This window comes from Phoxinus phoxinus, assembly GCF_949152265.1.
Source record: "Phoxinus phoxinus genome assembly, chromosome: 19".
NCBI classification, from domain to species: Eukaryota; Metazoa; Chordata; class Actinopteri; order Cypriniformes; family Leuciscidae; genus Phoxinus; species Phoxinus phoxinus.
The window spans coordinates 22,773,048-22,793,898 of NC_136894.1; the positions used below are offsets into that span (position 1 = coordinate 22,773,048).

At 37.0% G+C, this 20,851-nt stretch overlaps 2 protein-coding genes across 7 annotated transcripts; one reads left to right on the forward strand and one right to left on the reverse strand.

The window, feature by feature from the left end:
* Positions 1-258: 258 nt before the first annotated feature.
* slc52a2 (solute carrier family 52 member 2) lies at positions 259-10,784 on the reverse strand. 2 transcript variants are annotated; one of them, XM_079589973.1, is made up of 5 exons: positions 10,558-10,750; positions 4,349-4,486; positions 3,345-4,197; positions 2,432-2,555; positions 259-1,732 (listed from the first exon to the last, which is right to left on the reverse strand). In XM_079589973.1, exons 2-5 carry the CDS (start codon positions 4,476-4,478, stop codon positions 1,523-1,525), a joined length of 1,317 nt encoding a protein of 438 aa, XP_079446099.1. In that variant the 5' UTR covers positions 4,479-4,486; positions 10,558-10,750; the 3' UTR covers positions 259-1,522. The 2 variants fall into 2 exon arrangements, with proteins under 2 accessions (XP_079446099.1, XP_079446098.1); XM_079589972.1 differs by lacking the exons at positions 259-1,732; positions 2,432-2,555; positions 3,345-4,197; positions 4,349-4,486 and adding exons at positions 5,703-8,624; positions 9,450-9,565 and having other exon boundaries at positions 10,558-10,784.
* Positions 10,785-13,935: 3,151 nt separating this feature from the next.
* Positions 13,936-20,848, forward strand: fbxl6 (F-box and leucine-rich repeat protein 6). Of its 5 annotated transcripts, none has more exons than XM_079591713.1 (10): positions 13,936-14,417; positions 14,539-15,051; positions 15,167-15,325; positions 15,451-15,514; positions 15,632-15,763; positions 17,538-17,645; positions 17,733-17,846; positions 19,553-19,784; positions 20,012-20,252; positions 20,421-20,848. In XM_079591713.1, the coding sequence occupies exons 1-10, from the start codon at positions 14,407-14,409 to the stop codon at positions 20,548-20,550; spliced, it is 1,704 nt and encodes a 567-aa protein (XP_079447839.1). In that variant the 5' UTR covers positions 13,936-14,406; the 3' UTR covers positions 20,551-20,848. The 5 variants fall into 5 exon arrangements, with proteins under 5 accessions (XP_079447839.1, XP_079447840.1, XP_079447841.1 ...); XM_079591714.1 differs by having other exon boundaries at positions 14,170-14,417; positions 14,503-15,051; XM_079591715.1 differs by having other exon boundaries at positions 14,204-14,417; positions 14,544-15,051.
* Positions 20,849-20,851: the final 3 nt, after the last annotated feature.

Sequence of the window (20,851 nt, forward strand, 5' to 3'; positions counted from 1 at the left end):
GACCTCATAACGATGACATATTAAAAAGGGCATAAGAATAAGTGAACAGAAAAAAAGAAGAAAAAAAAAGCATATAATAGTTATATGATGTCATAATATTTTCAGCCCCTTCACTGCCTTCAGCCCCAATGTCATTGAAGACATGAGGGGAAATTCTTCATATTTGTATAGCCTATTCAAAGTTTCCACAGCATGATAATACTACTACTATGCAATATTAATACAACAGGTCTTAAATAAAGGCTTTCATTAGAGATGTCAGGAATGCATCTGAATTCTTATTTCAAAAATAATAATACAAACATAAAATAAGTGATAACAGCAGCTGGAGAATGCATGAGATCATTTCACGAGTTCACACTTACATATAACTTGAAGGGGTAAAGTTTAATGCGTATTTGGCGTGCTGTCCGGAGGGAGGGCTCCGAGCTCGGAGTTCGGCCCGAACCCAGAGTACTCCCCCCTATGTAAGTGCTTAGGACTAGAAGCGTGGAGAAGGGGTGGTGGAGGGATGCTGCAAAACTGTCAATGGAATGAGGTGAGACTGCTGAGTGTATATACCTTTACCATTGATTGCTGAGTGCTCTCCACTTAATTATCTGAACGTGCTTCTCCCGAACCTTGTTAATAAAACATCATTAAATAACGTAATTAAAATACTGGCCTCACATCTAAAATTATCAAAATCAAAAAGGTAAAACATGGCAGAAACACACATGGCAGATATTACAGGTTTGACATGTTGTCGACTTAGACTTGTGTAGCCTACATTAAATCAAAATTTTTACAGATAAACAAAACTAGATATTCAGCAGAGAGACAAGGTTGTGCTTCTAGATCTAAATCCAACTGTAAGAAGCCATTAACATGGAATGTGGCAATGCACATTTTTCGCTTGTGGTCAACAAAACAGTTTAATCTTAGAGTCATTGAAAAAAGTTTTACCTGATTTACATTTATCAACAATGATCAGCTTGCTAACAAACACATGCTGTGTATAATACTACACGGATTAAACATACACCGGTAAGAAAGTCTTACTCACTATAAGTCTACTCATGGAAAGATTGCTGATTTGATTTCTGGGCTAAACATTTGCTGACATGCTGATATTGAGGTTTTCTATTATAAAATCATGCCTGCTCTGATTTTCAAGCACAAATGTCTTATCTTAGTGTATGAAACCAATTCATCTAGACTAAGGTGTCCCACACACACACACACACACACACACACACACACACACACACACACACACACACACACACACACACACACACACACACACACACACACACACACACACACACACACACACACACACACACACACACACACACTGTGCCATCAGGTAACACAGAGATTTGCTATGTGATCAAGAGCAGCTCATGTTGCATTGCCATTAACTAAAATGTCCTGTGAAGGCATCAGCTTTACCATCTCTTTTCATCGTAGATTCCCACGTGAAGAGATACCTGCTATATAAAGGCATGGTGTGAATGTAAACTCCAGCGTTGAATTATTAACTGCAGACATCAATGCAGTCCTTGGCTGGCTGAAAGACCTGGTACACACTGACTAAAGGGAACATTGTAAAGGCTCCGATAAGAGAGCCAGCCTGGATGAAGACTCCACACCAGAGCAGAGCTGCATGTCCTGCTTCATGAAGCAGAGTCCCAACTATCACCTTCAGGTAAGAGAACAGGCCAGTGAAGATGATCCAGGATATGATCTAAATGGTAAAAGTATTACAGGCTTTGATTAAAAAAGATAAAGTTTCATAGAATTACTGTAGGCTATTTACAGATAGTTTGTGTATTATGTGTAGTAAATGAATGGGTGACTGTGCATATTATGGGATAAATAGAACTAAAGTCAACAGCATCTGTGGCACATTGTCATTTACCCTGGAAAACATTTAATTAGAAATAATATTAAATATTATATAACAAAAGTTGGTATTATAATTAATTATATTATTATTTTACCAATTTTCTAATTTTATTAAAAAATATTCCTTTCATTTTTGTTTTAAATGCTTTAACAATTAAGCACTTATAATGGAAGTGTAAGGAACAAGTAAAACAGTTGCACCACAGACTTCCATAGTTTTTATTACTATATATACTTTTATTAATATATATATTAATATTTTAATTATATATATATTGTATATAATGACCCGTTTTTAAAATAATTATCTTTACTAGCAGATTTTAAGGTTTAGGATTACTTTTGACACCTTTTTATCAGATCTTTACAGATGGTAAAATAATGAGAGAGTGGCGAATCCTTAAACAGTTGCACCACTTTTGCATGTGGTATTTGCACGTGATATTTCAGTTCTTTAGTAAAGAGCACTTTCAACATTTTAAGAGATTCATTCTTAGTAAGTTCCTCTTCAACCCAGTAATGAGATAAAGTTACTAACCACTAAAGCGTCTCCAGACTGACTTCCTAAAAGTGGTGGGCAGGGGCTAAGTGCTGCCAAGGCCATGAGATAGGCTGCAAAAATACAGCCTACTAGTGACATCATACCAAGACCAACACTGGACCTGTAATGAAACCTTAATTTCAGTTCTAAAATCAACTAAATTAAAGGGTTAGTTCACCCAAAAATGAAAATTACCCCATGATTTATTCACCAGTCATCCTAGCTGTATATGACATTCTTCTTTCAGACGAATATTAAAAAATGTCCTGGCTCTACCAAGCTATATAATGGTAGTCAATGGAAGTTTTTGTTTTGAAGTCCATCAAAGTGCATCCATTAATCATAAAAGTAATCTACAAGGTGTAAAAGGTTTTTACACCTCAGTTTTAAAGGCCTTCTGAAGTGAATCGATGTGTTCGTCATTACATTGTGCGTCGGGTCAGGGGTTAGTCTTCCTCCGAAAATCGATCCGTACGGCCGTCTGCCGGAAGCTAGTTATTTGAGTCGATAAAGTTTTATATGTGGATATTTTTCTTACACGAACACTTCAGAAAGCCTTTATTAACCCCTGCAGAGCCGTGTGGATTCATTTTATGATGGATGGATGCACTTTGATGGACTTCAAAACATAAACTGCCATTATAAAGCTTGGAAGAGCCAGGACATTTTTTTTATATAACACCGATTGTATTTGTCTGAAAGAAGAATGTCATATACACTTAGGATGACTTGAGGGTGAGTAAATCATGGGGTAATTTTCACTTTTAGGTGAACTAACCCTTTAATGACACTTACATCACACAATTCAATGACAAATTGTACAGGAGCAGAATTTAAAAAACAGAAAAACTTTTTTTTACAGTACTGTTATGTACACCAAAAAACTCAATGAGAACTTTAACTCACTTACCTAAGTAGGACAAACATGGCCACAAAGCAGGCCAGAGGGTTTGCAATGTTGCCCAAGACGACAGAGAGGTGAAAGGTCATGGTGCCATAAGGCAGACAGGAGAAACTCTGTACTGATGGCAGCACGCCGTTGGTCAGAGCATTGGATATTCCTAACAACAGGAGCAGATAGACATTGCGTGACGTCCAGAAGGCCACAACAGGTGCCTGTTTTTCAACTTCAACTTGTTCCTCAGAAACAGGCGAATCTCCATTTTGTAAAGGGTGTGCCTCTTCCTCCATTTTCCCTATTTCCTGCTCAGTCTTTGGAACTTCCTCTGCCGCAGTATGTGACACCACTCTGTACGTCAGAGCCACGAAACAGAGGGCCGAAAACGCCAGCATTACGGACAAGAACCAGAAGAAGTTTTGGGCAGGGAAGTTTTCTTTGAAATAGTGGGGCTCTGTGCCGTTGGACGTCTTAACACACTCTAGTTTCCCTACACCCTGCCCCAAAGCAACTACACAGGGAAAGAGTGCGCTAAGACCCTGTCCGACGAAGAACGTCCGGATGTATTGCGAGGGGTAACGGAACATGAAGGGTAAGAAGGTGACATTGGAAGTGCAGCAGACAAATGACAATATAAAAGTAAGCAGCAGGAATGGGACAGACCTGGGCTCTCCAGCAACCGTGACCACCTGGGACCAAAAGAGAGCAAGAAATCCAGCTGCAACCACCGCTAGCACTTGTATGATGTGGATGACCACTCGTTCATTTAGCTGTCCTGGAGCAAAGTGGTGGGTTAAAGTGACAGCCACTGGACCCAAATTCCCAAATGCAATCAGCACTGAAATATAGGCTGGTAAGTTCCACCCTATAAAGAAAGGACATGTTTTAAATTCTACTGTTATCAGGATAATAAATACAGCATCTACTAGGTACAGCTGTGTGACACATTCAAGTTTTATTAAAATAAGTTACTATGGTATAAGTAAAAAATAAAATAAATAAATAAATAAAATTACCTTCAGGTAGAACACCTACAACAACTGGCAGTTCAAGCCATAATGAGTTCACAGAGATCCATGAGCCCATTCCAAACAGGGCCACCAAAATGTGTGTAACGATGGCATGATTCCACCATGTATCTGCCATTTATACGTCTAGGAAAAGGGCACGGGTAAGTTAGAACATTGTACGTTTCCTATTTCTGGTGAATAGGAATGAACAGATAATTCTTGTGATTATCAGTGTTTACTTAAACTCCGTATTCACTTGCAATGAGATATAAAAGATATATTTAGTATTTTAATTTAAAAATATGAAAACAAACTGTTTAAAACAAATGTGTTAAAACAATATACAGTCAAACCAAAGATTATTCAGACACCAGATATAATGTTGTATATATTTTTTTTACTAGTGGGTGCAGGACACTATAGTTCATTTATGTAAGTGAGGATAGCTAAATGTAGTAAACTATGACATATTTTACCCAAACATTATTCATACAGTGGTCTACCAGTAAAACTTACATTTGTAAGACCAAAAATTATTCAGACAATTTGACCTGACCATGTTTTGTTGCAAGTGTTTTTTCTTTAATTGCTAACGTGACCTTTTTACACCACATACTGACAAAATTAAGCATTGCTTGGTAATTGGTTGACCTAAATTCGTATTATCTAATTATGTACTTAAATTTAACAGCTGACAGCTATTTAACCCAATTAATTTGTGAGACAGTCTAACAGAAGGGTGGCAAAAACCAGTGAAATATCAACTGATTTAATAACTGAGTTCTTGTCATATTTTATTACCATTTTCTAAACTTTAGCGAATAAACTGTGATCATGTGAGAAATGTTGAAGGTGTCTGAATACATTTTGGTTTAACTGTATGTATGTATGTATGTATGTATGTATGTATGTGTATATATATATATATATATATATATATATATATATATATATATATATATATATATATATCTTTTTATCCATATATATAATGAAGTATTGCTTTTTGAAATGACCATTTCCTGTTTTATGATTTAAAATTAAAATATCTCAGTTTAAATGAACAGTACAGTACAGATTTAGGGAAAGTAATTTATAACATTAGAAATGATTTTACTGCACTTTTTCCTCAATGCATCCTTGGTGAATAAAAGTACATGTTTGATAGTGATTCCAAACAAGTATATACGGTATATATACATATTATATTATATAAATATATTCTACTTTGATATAGAGTATAGAATGCAATATAAATATAATACAGTTTTACACTATTGGTAATAATAAGATGATTGTCATTACTGGTTGTAGTAGTAAAAGTATTGTTGTTTAATAAAAAACAGGACAAGTAGGTTTCTAAAAACGGTTTTATTTTGTAATTCAATTTCTAAAAAAAAAAAAAAAATGTCGAAAATCAATTAATTAATTACCTATTTTGATACGTATAGAAAAAAACAAGTCTAGCAATCTCTTACTGTAGGTATAAGAGATCAAGCTTATTAATAACAAAACATCTGAGAACAAAAATCGTATCCATATGCAGAAAAATAAAATCAAGAAACTAATGCAAGTGTCATTTATTCAGTTGCATTAAAACACAATCAAAGAAAATCAAAGTTCTCCCTGTAACAAGGGCCAAAAACATTTCTTTTCTTTATATCAATATTGCTTTGTTGACCAGTGGCTGTGCTCTGAGGGTCTGAGGATGTTGTTTGCATCAGGGTCTCTTGAATCTCTGTGTGATCAAGCACAGTTTCACCTTGTGGTGTAACTATAACTCTCTCATTTGGCAAGATGTCCTTCAGTGTAGAAACCATGTCATTCAAAGAGAAACCAATGTGATTTAGCTTTTTGTCTCTGGAACCCAAGATGCTCTTTTGGTAGTTCAGCTCACAGCGAATAACCTCGCGTGTATGTGCATGGCTTGCACCTTGGAGTTTTGCAAGCAATCGTTCAACATCTTGCTTGCTTTTACATGGGCCGCCATATTTTGAAACCGCTCCAACAATCAATTTCTTATAAATGTGATCCTGAGCTTTTTGCTTTAGTCTAGACACCTTCATTTTTTTAGCAGCATTGAGATTTGATCCTTCTAAGATGGAGTAGCGTTTTGACTCTTGTTGCTGCTTTTGAATGGTTTTGGCAGGTGATAATGTGAACGCTGGTGATGTCGGTTCATCTGTCGTCTTTCGGGAAGCAGGTTCTTGTTCTGTCTCTTTGGAAGCGCAACCTTCGGCTTGACTGAGGGGTTTATCCGGCCTGTTCTTCTCATAAGGGTACCCATGACCGAAGGGGTACTCACCCATCAGCTGTGAAAATGTGCAGTTTGCCATTTGAACCGCTATATCCTTAGGCTGATCTTTGCAGTACTCACCGCCAGGTAAGAAATCTTTGAGATTGTCCTCCAGTACAGCTGCGAGGGCTTTCATCATCCTCTGTAAACAAGCTCTCATGAGAGTACCGTACTGGTTCTCTGCATTAGCACGGCAAAATCTGAACACTCCATCAAAAGTCCCCTCTTGCATTGGAACCTGTAAGAATACATTCACAAAAGCTTCTGGTTGGAAAAGGCAACTGGCGTCTTGCGACCATTCCAAGAGCTTGTCATACAGGCAAAGGATGTACCTACTGAAAAGAGGATATTCTCCATCACTCTTCAGAAGCTGCCAAAAGGGTCCCAAGACTTTAAGGTAGACAATAGCAACCACACAGACCAGCGCCTGCAAAGCCTCGTCGTTTGCATCAGCATTGACGCTCTCCAACAGGATATTTGAGTTTGAGTTCTCATTCAGAAGCTGCAGGTCAGATACAAAAAGAACAACATCTTCATGATGGTGAATGAGTCCGGCAGCTGCCTCAAAGTAGTTAATGACACGATTCGACCGATTTATAGGTAGTCTGGAAGGGTTTTTTCTCTCGAGGCAAAAAGCAAGCCAGTACCTGCGGTAGTTTGGGTTGGTTTCCTCACTTGGACATAAAATTTCAGAAGCTGTGTGAATGTAACGAGCCACTGCGCTCTCATCGAAGTTGACAAAACTCAGAAATCTGGGGTGCTTGTCGCGTCCCAGTTTCTCGCCTGTGGTGTTCACAAGATCTCTTCCGAATGACAACATTTGCTGCTCAGTTACATCAATAAGTTCGAAAAGAAATTGGCAGATGTAACGCAGGAAATTCAAAGGTGGCACAAGTGGATGGGTGCTTTCTTTGACTTTGTCAACGAGAGATCTCAGGTTGGCATCTTCCTTCAGCATTGCCGAGAAGTGATTCTGAAGTAGATCCATTGAAGCCACCTTAGCAGCTTCGTTCTTTCCTCCACACACGTCTGCAATCTTTTGCCAAGACAGCACAGAGATATCAAGAAGCGTTACATTGTCGCCCGTGTCACTTCTTGGGTCTTCTTCCACATCTTCTAGTGACTGTATCAATGTTTGATGGCTCTGTTCCCTTTTTACACTGATCACATGGGGAATTTTCTTTGGTTCACGCTGAAAGTGAGGTTTTACAGTGGCATCTGCCAGCAAAATATCGAAGGGTTCATCCTCCTTCTTGACTGCAGTGGTAGGTGTATGCACGGAAATGCTGCGTTTCTTCCTTAGATGTGCTTTGATCATTGCCACCCTTCTGTATTCAATATCATCTGCATCCCCTTCAGGAGCAAGATCAAATGGACTCTGAAGAAACTCATCTAGCAATCCACGGCTCCGCTTTCGGCTCCTCTGATTGTTGCGGTACTGTATTCTGAAATTCTTGAGATTAGCTCGTAGGAGCTTGTAGGCTTTTTGGATCTTGCCATCATAACAAAATAAAGGCTCAAAGTTACGAATCCAGGAAACTAAGACGACCGGGTCTAATTTCTCTCGTGAAATAAAGTTAGTCAATTCGAGAATTAGGCCGTTTGTGAGACCAGTTAAATTTGCACGATCAGAAAAATCAGACATTTCAAGTAAATCTCTTCTTCCGATTCCAATACTATCACATATAGGTCCAACAAATTCAAAGTTGACATCCGACTCAAGAAAATTTTCTCTGGCATCTCCAGTTAAGCTTAAAGCTGTCGTGGTGTTTCTCTCAATCAGGCTTTGGAAATCAGCAGACTGAAACATTGGGATAATCTTTTGGAGCCATTGTATTAAATCGACCCATGAAAGATCTTGCTCCTCTCTCATCAGCCCAATCTGGACCAACATGCGGTTTTTCCAGGGCTTTTCATCCAGCTCCAACAGTTCTCCGTAATGAGCACCAAGATAGTCGTCAACAAGCTTGGAGTAAAAATCATCCTCTGCAAGACATAAGACAACACAACTATTATATATGGGTCAATGACATGACCTGCATATTTTTATGTCCAAGTGCATTATTTTCTTTAAAATTATTATTACATATACATATATCACTTTATTCTATAAAACCTATTTAGCTTGAATACATTTTTAGTATATTTAAATAATACATATTTTATGTTTTGTTATCTTAAACCCCCAGAATGTCAGGTGGTGCAACTGTCTGAACAAATGAACAGACAAAAAAATAATACAACTTCTTACTAATAAAACATTTTAAACTAAATACTAAAAAACTAATTTTATAAATATCAGTACTAGTTTTACTTGTTTACACTACAGCTATTTTTATATTCTCAAATGTCAGGGTGGCACAACTGCAAATATGGCTCTTTTATTATGAATTGACATGGTAATAACAGAAAACCTGATAATGCATCTCCAGAGGATCCCAACTGATCCTTGTGGCAGAGTGAAAAGATGTGTAGATCTCTTTCAAATACTGGTAAAAAAAATATATAAGCTAATTTTTAAGTATCTACCAACTAAACCTTGTTTAAACAAATTGTACATGACTCAAAAATATGCATTACATCAGTTGAGATTTTTAAAAAGACGTTTTTTTTAAAGCTTTAGGCCTATTTGTCAATAACCCATATATATATATATATATATATATATATATATATATATATATATATATATTCTTTCTTTTATGTATAGAAAATAACTATATGAGTTTTCACATATAAGGCAGACACTTAAAAAAAGTAGTTTGTTTTGATTGCAAGTCATTGAAAAACAAGACAAAAAGTTGTACTCACTGAGCTCAGCAGCAATGGTCATAGCACTCGCACTAGAGGAACCAAAGTCTTGCAGATCCTCCATTGTTGAACATCAAAGTGGCTTGGCTTGTTTTTTAAACCATCCGGTGAGCACACTTCCAAATAAAGGCCAGATAAATGTTTTAGTAATAACGACCAGAGCATGGTAGTCCACAGCTAATCTTAACCGTGCAATAAATATTATTCCTCAGGTTATTTTTTTCTGATCACGTTACAACAGGAGTTTTCCTATTGGCATTACAGGGTTCTAAAAATTTTCAACTGAAAAAATGTAACTATCATCTTCCGCCTTTTCAGTCCTTAGATTTACAAGACATATCCTTTGGTACACAATATATTATAAAGATATTATGGTAACATGGTAAGTTAAAGGTTTATTAACCAATATTAACTGCTATCAACCAATGCTATGTTAACATTATTTTACATATTAATTATTTCACCATTATTTTACAGTCGTGATAATATTTATAGTAACTATAAATATAATATTTATATTTTAAGATAATATTTATAGTAACTATAGTATCTGTGATTTCCTTGGAAAAACATTGGTTATGAAAATTACCAGTTGCTCATGGGACAAAAATAGTAGGAAAAGAATAGTGGAAAAAGTTCAGTTACATCACTGCTAACTTAAATCAAGGTCACACACTCTGTAAACTGGGTGAGTTAGCCGGTTAGTTATCCTTGAATAATCAAGGAACAAAATGTTCACGCCACATTTGCTCACGCGGCTGCTTTTTGTATTTATATAAAAATATATTATTGACTAAATATCAATTTTGATTGTTTTGTTTTACTAGTTAAAACATAAGCATGGGGGCTGAAAACTAGTTTTCATATTCGTGGTTTGTTTAGCGCGCGATAATGCACCATATCGTGAAATTTGAAAACATGCCCGCCGTTTGTGTTGAATTGGTATTTCTGTGGAAGATTGCCATTGATAAAACTTTTAAACAACGTTATTTAGTAAAACTGTTTAAACCGAACAAGCATTCACAAAAATGTACCAAGGGCAATGCATTTTCAAAAGACAACAATAGTACTGCTTAAGTGAGAAATGTTAAAATGTAACGTTACTCACCAACGTATTGTGCTGCAGCGGTACTATTTGCTTTCTAGTAGATGTAAGTTAGGTGTTTTGTGTAGCGCGTTTTTCTCTTTGGAACCTTTGCAGTGTGTAGACTGTAGAGAGAGAGAGGGGGTTCCGTTTTGGTAATAACTTTCATGTACCTAGGATCGTCCACTCTCGTCCACTTCCCTGTTAAGTCACGTGTGCATTGGAGGAGTCGATGATTGGATATATACCCCTTTCATTCTTCGTATGAAAAATAGTTTTACGGAGTTTCGCAACTCCGTAAAGCATTAAAACTATTAACAAACCATACGATCCGTCATAATGAAATCATATGTAGGCACTTATAGTTGCTTATTATGTTTCCTTTTCAATTAACTTATATAAACAAAAGCGTTTTATTGTAATTTAAGTTTTATTTAAATTTACGTGCCCCCGTTTTGTTGCAGGATTGATTCACCACATAAAACATGAAGACAAGTCAGTCATAGCATAAAGTGAAATGTTAACATTTAAAAGAAATGAATGTTCTTGTTCCTGACTCGCCAACCCATCGGACCGGTTCAGTCCGAGATGAACAAAAGATTCAAACCGATTTTGTTTCTGACCAACAAAACAAACAAAACGTAGCCTATATATATATTTAAAAATGACGTTTGTGTTATGTCCACATCAGCAATGCAGTAATATTTTGTGATATCCTCATTTATTTATTTATTTATTTATTTATTATATGCGTTTTGTACGGAGCCCCTAAAGGGACCTTTGCAAAAATAAAAATATAAAGACTATCGCGTGCTCACGAGAAACTATTGCGTGCGCACGAGAAACTATTGCGTGCTCACGAGAAACTATTGCGTGCGCACGAGAAACTATTGCGTGCTCACGAGAAACTTTCGCGTGCGCACGAGAAACGTATCGCGTGAGAACGCAATAGTTTCTCGTGAGCACGCATTACAATTTCCGATTTGCGTTGCGTCACTGTCATTACTATGAGGAAAACAAGAGCATGGATGTGGATGCGCATGAATTAATCGAAAGACTTCACACTAACACAAACACATTTTCAAAACTGTAAAAGGTTAGGTTATATAAAAATAAAACATTAACAAATTATTTGATGATAAACAGTCTATTACTGTCTTAAGTGAACTGCATTTATAGTTGGCATATAAACGCTAATACTAGGCTAATTATTATAGGCCTACATTTAGGCTACATATTTAGACGGTTTTATCCAAAAAAGGAACAAATAATTCGTCAAATGTCAGTCATAATACAGGTTAGACAATAATAATACAGGGCTAAGAATTAAAATCAAAATTAAAATGCCTAATTATTTTTTCTGACACATTTGTTATCATTATCCTGCTTTTTCCGATGCTTTACGGCAAAATGTATAAGCGCTTGAGCGCGGAATAGGTTATTCCTCCATGCACCCAGGCCTGGCTTAATTTGAGCCGGAACACGCCGGAACATGTTCCGTCACCTCCGACATTGGATCCGGAACCTTTTTTATTGGATCCGGCACCTCCTGTGTCACTAAAATAATGTCAAAAAGACAGGAAAGTTTGCTTAACTTTTTCAAATACGCTGGACAGTCAGATCCCAAACAAGCAAAAATCGTTTCCGCTGATCAAAAAAGAGACCACGGTGGACACAGTAGCCTAGTATCGATATCTCGTTATTTCGACATAAATAAGGGGACATTCTAATCTGCATTAAGCCACATTAAGCGTTCTTATAGCCTAATGGTTTTCTATGGGAGGAAAATGCTTAACCGTTCATATTATGCGCTCATCTGATTTTTTGTACATTGATGATGATTTTAGTATCATAATGATTAGGCTAATAAATGCACGCACAATTATCCGTGAACTTGATTTGAACAAATGCCTTTCAACTTGTGTGTGCAAAATTCAGAATTAAATTAATGTGCAGAAATTTGTACAAATAGAGAGTGCTATGTAGGCCTACTATAGCCTACTGTTGTAGCCATTAAAAAAGCGCGTTTCATATTTGTTAAAATATTATAATTGTATTATTATTTTTTTCCATTTATGTTGATTTATGAAAAGTGAACAGCACGACCGAGTAAAATAGGATGCGCAATATGAGACATGGAGCGGGTCAGACATGATTTTGACCGTTGAAGTTGAAGTTGTTATAGAAAGCCTTTCTTTAAAGTGAATTTCGTTTTGTATAAATTGTATCTTAATTTTAATCAATTTTTCATCAACCAATTGCCTGTATTTAATGAATAGGCCGACGAACCAAATATAACGGAGGCGCCCGCGCGCTCACTTGCATTGCACGTGAACTAGAGCACATCCTAACTTAACGAAACTCAGTGTATGCCTCACACAGACATGACAAATACATAAAATACACAAAGCTTGAAATGTCTTTAAACGAAATAATTCAAAACGAAAAAAGAAAAAGGCTACTCTCTGATTATGTAATCCATAGGCTTATTTATGTGCATTTCTCTCTATAAGCGCGTTCACACGGAGATGGCGATCGTCAACTTTATCTTTGCAGCCGAATCGACACTTTTAGAGAAAACACTTGTTTATTAATAAAAATCAATATACGCGTCACCGGATTTACAGATGCACGCACACATATTATTTCGAAATAACGAGATATTGTGTTGAAATAACATTATTATTAATAATAGCCTACTTTGTTAAAAGAATTTAACAAATGAACGTGAACTAGTTCATTTTTAGATGTGTGAACTTAGTTCATAAAAAAAAGAACTATGAACATGAACTAGTTCATTATCATATTATTATATATATTACATATATATATATTATTCTTTTTAGAAGCTACATAGGCATTGTAATTTTTTTTGTTCCATTACCTCCAACCCCCGTTTTGAGTCGCCGGATCCACCCCCCCTCTGCGCTCCGGGACCTCCCACTTTACAAATTAAGCACTTACCTATTTAATAGATTTGTGTACTAATTGCTACTAGTCGACTAGAAAAATCTTTAGTCTATGGCAACTTTAAATTGATATTAAAGTATTATGACTGACATTTGACGAATTATTTGTTCCTTTTTTGGATAAAACCGTCTAAATATGTAGCCTAAATGTAGGCCTATAATAATTAGCCTAGTATTAGCGTTTATATGCCAACTATAAATGCAGTTCACTTAAGACAGTAATAGACTATGTTTATCATCAAATAATTTGTTAATGTTTTATTTTTATATAACCTAACCTTTTACAGTTTTGAAAATGTGTTTGTGTTAGTGTGAAGTCTTTCGATTAATTCATGCGCATCCACATCCATGCTCTTGTTTTCCTCATAGTAATGACAGTGACGCAACGCAAATCGGAAATTGTAATGCGTGCTCACGAGAAACTATTGCGTTCTCACGCGATACGTTTCTCGTGCGCACGCGAAAGTTTCTCGTGAGCACGCAATAGTTTCTCGTGCGCACGCAATAGTTTCTCGTGAGCACGCAATAGTTTCTCGTGCGCACGCAATAGTTTCTCGTGCGCACGCGATAGTCTTTATATTTTTATTTTTGCAAAGGTCCCTTTAGGGGCTCCGTAGTTTTGTAACGCATGGTTTGCAAAAAAGTTATTCTCCAAACGAGAGTGGGCAGGCTATGAGCTTCTCACCACTGCGCATGAAAGCGGATATGACGACAGTCATTGTTACGCTAGTGCATCATGGGGCTCGGATAATAACAACAAAGCAGCAAGACGGTACTTCGAGTATGCTTCAGTAATGAAGCTGTAAACGCTAAATAAATTCGCATGATTGTCCATTTTTTCAGCGAAGACCTGACAACTGCTGTTGGACCTGTCTGCAACAATGCAAATGATTATAAAGTTTAAATGAACTATTTGTAAGTTGTGCGGACATGCCAATTTTCAATATTTCCTTTAACGTTACAATCTTCTTCATGAAGATTTGTTGAATTGATTTTTAAGGACTTGTTATAGAATAACGCAGGTTTCCTATTCAAGCACAGAGCCAGATTCACTCCAGGCTCCTTCTGCAGAAATGTCGTCAACCACCCAGGGGGACATTCCAGGGACGTCCCAGACTGCACCTGCAAAAGCAAAAAGACCTTTGAAGAGGAAAGCTGATTCTCTTAAGGATGACAAAAGCAAAAAGAAAAAGAGAAAAAATGTCAAGCGAACTGTGAGACCAAATTACACCATCCAGGAGGGAGAGGACATGCTTTTGATTATATCAAATATAAGTAGTGGTGACAGTATATGGAAGCCCAAGCGGAAGGGATCTAAGAAAAAAAAGGGAAACAAAAAAGGCAAGAGTAAAACCTCCTCTTCCAAAACTAAAAAGGCACCAGTAAGAGTCCGCAAAGTCACAGAAGAAACTATTGATAAAAATGTTGATTTGGAAGCTGCACATTCTGTTAGTTTAGACCACTGGGGTCAGAGTTTACCAATAGAGGTCCTGGTGAAAATCTTTCAGTTTGCAATTCACCAGGATGGAGCTGTTCCTTTTCTGTGCAGGTGAGGCCCATACGGCGTATTTGTGCTATTCAGTTTCTGTACAGCCTTTATAACTTGCTACAGATACTATATTTGCTTTATGTTTATAGTTGCATTTGTTTGCTATCTTTTAAAGGGTTGGTAGAGTTTGCCATCTATGGAATGGAGCTGCGTCCTCTCCGGTCCTGTGGCGCAATGTGTCAATTGGCTACTGCTGGATTGAACCCAGTAAGACTCAATTACCTGGGACAGAACAGAAGATTAGGAACACTATAAACTGGCTAGCTGAAAACAGGTCAGTGGTTTAACAAAATAAAATGTTGTTGTTGTTGTTGTTTTTACACTGGAATAACTTACATGGCAATCGCAAAGCATAATTCATGCAAATTATTCAAGTTTTGTTGTGTTAATTTCCTGCAGATTGTCTCAGCTGAGAGAGTTCTCCCTTTGCCACTGGAAAAAACATGTTGACTATGTTATTCAGGTAATAATAATAAATCTGCTTTGGAATTTTGTTTCTGGTATCTAAATCTGTTTCTAAAAATGTTTTGGGAGTGTTGTTCTGTATTATATAATCAGGGACTGTGCTCTGTTTTTCTAGAAAGTTTCTCAATCATGCCAAAATCTTCATTCGCTCAAGCTGTCTTACTGCACGGGAATGACAGAAAAAGCCTTCCAAAGCCTTGGCGCTGACTGTCGTTCATTGGAGAATATAAATGTGCAACACTCAGAGGTTTGTATGTAATTAGATTATTGTTTACCTAGATTTAAAGGGTTTCTTACCCCAAAATGAAAATTGTATTTACCCTGATGTTATTCCAAACCTGTATGACTTTCTGTGGAACAGAAAAGAGGATATTTTGGTGTATATAATGTCATATGGACTACTTTATGATACTTTGGTGTGGGTTCCCCAGGATCCCCACTCCCCAACATTACGTAACATAAGTAACAGTAATATTCAATACAATTAAGTGAGAAATGTAAAAAATATATTTATTTTATTTTACACTCAAAACAAAAATTGTCTACACTTTAATACTTGCTCCCTTAAGCTTTAAGATATAAAACTTCTTGGTTTTGGATTCATCAAGAGTCATCATTTTGTCCGTTGTCTTCATTATTTAAAATTACACAATGTATTTCTGACATGAATAAAATGTGTCAAATTAAAAGAGTTTTAATTGCAGCTTCCATAGACATCACATCAGTGTGTATTTTACAAACAAAATATGAATTTTTTGCTAGTATTACGTGTATTTAAATCTAAATATGACAAGCACTGAGCGTGTCCGTCTCTGGCTCATCACCGCCAAAGCGTGCACGCCGATTTGGTTAGTGTTAGTTCACCCATAGATGAAAATGCTATCATTTACTCAACCTCATGTCGTTCCAAACACATATGACTTTCGTGCATCTTCAGGACACAAATGTGAAGATAGCCTACTTTCTGTCCCTCCATTGAAAGTCTATACACCCATACTGTAACTCTGACGTTTCAAAACGTTTTTTAAGAATCATGAATCGAGCAGTTTAATCCAAGAGGAGACATGATTGCTTTTAATGATGAGCAGATTTAATTTAGGCTTATTCACATTGATTAACATTGATCAGCGAACAATATTTTCAGCATTCTAAATTTGGTTACGGAAGCAATGTTTATATGTAATAAATGAGGTCAACAGCGCTGCTGTAACAGCGGCCATCAACTGATTTTATTGCTTGGTCAGCGGGGGGCCACTCAAATCTGCGGGGCCCTAAGCGATTGTGTGGTGTTTAACAACGTTACTGCAGGTGATCCATTCTCAAGTGGTCAGTCAAAACACATTGCTATTTACACGTGGTAGTGACGTGTTTCAATAGGTGTGTATGACTTAAAGTGGTGCTGCGCAGACCGATCTCTGTATCATGACATCAAAGTACAGTGAGAGCAGTTGCAGCCATATGCTTTCGAATCGCTCTTGCGATAATTTGATGTCGTACACACCGATCAGTCTGCACAGCGCCGCATCAAGTCGAACGCACCTATTGTGTCTCCTGTGACCGCTCTATGTTATCAATTGCATGTTGATAAAGTGCAAAATTCTCCTAAGACCGTTTCTCCCCAAATATCCATGAAGTCTTGTGCATATATATCTGCTTTTAGGTTAGGTTAGTAATCAGCCATGCACTGTTGTTCAGTTGCATCAATGTTTATGTTACAAGCACAATGTGGTCAAAAGTGGTTTTAACCTCCAGCTGTGTGGAATTGGATGAATCACTAAAATATAATCGGGCAAAACAAATGTTAAAACCACTAAATGAAACCACAGTCAAAGGGGTTTTGAATTTTCTTTTTAATGTGAAGTTTTCTTTTAAGAAAGTGACTCCTGGAGTATTTTTGTCCATTATGGTAGTATGCCTCATTCTTCCTTTTTTACTTTACAGAGCGTGTTTCACTGATCCACCATATGCTACCCCTTGTTACCATCACATGCTACCTGTTTTGTGTTCTTTTTTTAATATAGTTTAATGTGGATGGTCTGGTGTCCTTCCTTGAGGCGTACGGCAACCAAATAAAGAAAATTTACTTCACACACAGCACCAAAAGTGACAAACTGCTCAGTGTGTTGTCTGTAAGTTAATATTAATCCTTTTTACTTAATGTGACCCAAGTTGTTACTGTATGTCTGTTTGTTCCTGATATGTCTCTGAATTTATAGAAAGGTTGCTGTCCAGAGCTCAGGCTTCTGGAGATCAATACTAAATTAGATGGAGGATACTGCCAGCTTCCCATCTGTATTCAGGCTTTGCAGATTGGATGCCCTAAACTTCAGGTATTTAAACTAAAATGTTTTGTGATCTTCATGTACATGTACACAAACCAATTCAATATACAAGACAGTGCACAGGAGGTGATGTATAGCTGTATTTTCTGAATTGAGTGCACAGTTATTGTTTGTCATTCTAAAAAACATTTGCGCACATTCAGGGTTCCTGTGGATCCTGAAGTATTAAATTCGATTTTTAAAATTTGAGGGAGGTCTTAAATTTCCGTGAGGTCTGAAATTCTAAATGGCATTTTGACTTAGACATATCTAAATACTTTGTATACGTTATACTGTAGCGTTATACGCCACCTACTGGTGGTTTTAGTTTCATATTTAAAGTACCTTAATTATGTTGAAAAATTAGAAATCATTTCATATTTAAATATGAAAATGTGCAGCAATCCTGACATTCCCAGAAGTCAGGTATTGGCAACTTCAATCCTGGAGGGCCACTCTGCTGCTGAGTTTAGCTTGAACCGTAAGCAAACACACCTGAACCTGCTAATCAATGTCTTCAGGATTACAAAAAAAAAAGAAGCTACAATCAGCTGAGTTTTTATCAGGGTCGGAGCTTAAAGGATAATTCCGGTATTTAACACCTTGAGTCTATATTGTAGTTTGTTTTGGATGAACAAGAGTGGTGGACAACATTTTTTTGACAATGGTTCCTCTCTCGAGTTTTTGACTATAATAGAATTGGCCATGGACCCATTTAACATTGGAGTCAATGGCCATGTCCGAAAATGTCATTAAAACAGCCAATAATGTTCGTTTACAAAACTGTTAAACTCACCGAGTGGTTAGTGGTGTTCGTTGATGATTATAAACAATATATCGTCGCAATATATGATTCCAATCCGTTTATTTTGCTATAGTGGAACTATTTTTTCAGACACTTCACAACCGTGTAACTTCCGCTCAATATTTGAATCTGAAGCGTTAGCACACTCCCGACCACTTGATGGCGATAACCGATGTTTATGTCTCGCGGGACACTCACGGTCACAGTCGAGTTCAACTTCATATTGCACTGGTCAGTGGTCACGTCTTTCAATATTTTCAAGGTTTTGTTTGTTTATTTCGCTTACTCTCCCGGAGCACAGTTGCTCTGCTTCCTAGCCTTATGAGAAACGGAAGCGAGCAAAAAGACTACATCGACCAAATGTAAACAGCCCGCTTTCCGTTTCCGGTAGCGCATTTATATTAACGAGCACTCAGTCCTTCAACAGAATTCAATGGGATTTTACAAAATGATGAATAAAACACGACAGAAACTGTATTTCGCAACACTTTTTGTTTCTGGAACATCAACTAACATCACTAATCACTCGGTGAGTTGCACAGATTTGAAAACTAATGTTAAAGGTTGTTTTAATTACATTTTCGGACATGGCCATTGACTCCAATGTTAAATGGGTCCATGGCCAATTCTTTTATAGTCAAAAACTCGAGAGAGGAACCATTGTCAAAAAAATTTTGTCCACCACTCTTGTTCATCCAAAACAAACTACAATATAGACTCAAGGTGTTAAATACCGGAATTATCCTTTAACTCCGCAAGAGAGTAGCCCTCCAGGACCTAAGCTGCCCTTCCCTGCTCTAAGTGTTATTAATGGTGATGTTGTAGAATGAGAATTTATACAAATTCTACTACAAATATAAAATATTACAATCTTTTTTTTTCTTCTCTTTTAAATGATTTTATAATTTAGACTTTTAGATTGATGAATGTCACTCCAGTTCCTAAAATGATCCGCAACACACCTAGTTCAACGTCCGGTTTTCCCATGCTAGAGGAGCTGTGCATTGCCACTTCTTCTCACTCTTTCATGACGGACAGTGACCTGAACAATGTGCTGCATGGCTCCCCCCACCTGCGTGTGCTAGACCTGCGTGGTGCCTCCCGCATCACAGCCACTGGACTCTACGCTCTGCCTTTTGAGAGTAAGTTTCGATTTTGAAATAACGAGAGAGTAAGCATTGATGTACCTCACACAGTAGTGAATGTAATATTTAATCCACACACCGCTATGAATAGCACATGGTTTGATGGACTTTCCCTATTTTTATACTTATAGTTTGCAATATAGAAGAATTTGATCATACCTATGAATTTCAGGGATGCAGTAATATGCTGGTTTTCTCTTAATTTGCTGCCCTGTCTTCTGTAGAACTGGAGTGTTTGTATTGGGGCCTGTACTTCAATAGCAATACCATGGTAGCATCCAAGAAAGGCATACACATGCTTGCCCAGAAATGGAGCAGCACCCTCAGGGAGCTTGATTTGGCCAACCAGCCATTTTCTGAGGAAGATATGGAGATTGCCATGGGATATCTTGCACATGCTACTGGAGTCGATTTGTTTCGCTCCCTGAACCTCAGTGGTACAAAAATCACTTCATCTACACTCAGGTAAGGATTACCTGTGTAGTTGCTCACATGCTTATAGTGCCTGCCAGAAGACTCACCACCCATTAACACTTGTTGACAAGAGTTTATAATTATAATAGAGATTACAAGGCTTTTCTTAATTTTCAGTAGATTGGTAAAGATGTTCTTGTACTTATTATTGTTTCATAGGTTACTAATAACCCAGGCACCAGCTCTGAAGTACCTGAATCTGTCGTCATGCCGGTATCTGCCCAGAGGGCTCAAAAGATTATATCATGGTCAAGAAGACATTCAGCTTCTCCTGGACAAATTAGGCTGAACATGTAGCCTATTTATTGTAGGAACTTTAATAGTTCATTTAATTCAGTTGTTTTTAAAGTGTACTTAAATGTGGTATTTGTGTGTGAGTGTTGTGATTTGTATATAAATTAAAAGCCTTTTCCCATTTAAAGTTAGACTTGCCAGTAAAGAATCCATATATATTTGTGTTTCTTTACTGTCCAACTCTGCTAATATTTTTCTCATGTGCTGGTATGCAATAAATGTCAAATGTTGTGAAATTATGATAATGTAAACAAGCCATGTTTAATAAAAACACAATCTTATAATGAAATACATTA

Bases quoted from the DNA above. Each gene is read 5' to 3' on its own strand.
- fbxl6 (XM_079591714.1), top strand. The intron at 17,847-19,552 runs GTATTTAAACTA...TTTATAATTTAG, and splicing joins TTGGATGCCCTAAACTTCAG to ACTTTTAGATTGATGAATGT. The intron at 20,253-20,420 runs GTAAGGATTACC...ATTGTTTCATAG, and splicing joins ATCACTTCATCTACACTCAG to GTTACTAATAACCCAGGCAC.
- slc52a2 (XM_079589972.1), bottom strand. From the start codon at position 9,513: ATGGAGGATCTGCAAGACTTTGGTTCCTCTAGTGCGAGTGCTATGACC. The intron at 8,625-9,449 runs GTGAGTACAACT...TATGTCTTGCAG, and splicing joins GACCATTGCTGCTGAGCTCA to AGGATGATTTTTACTCCAAG.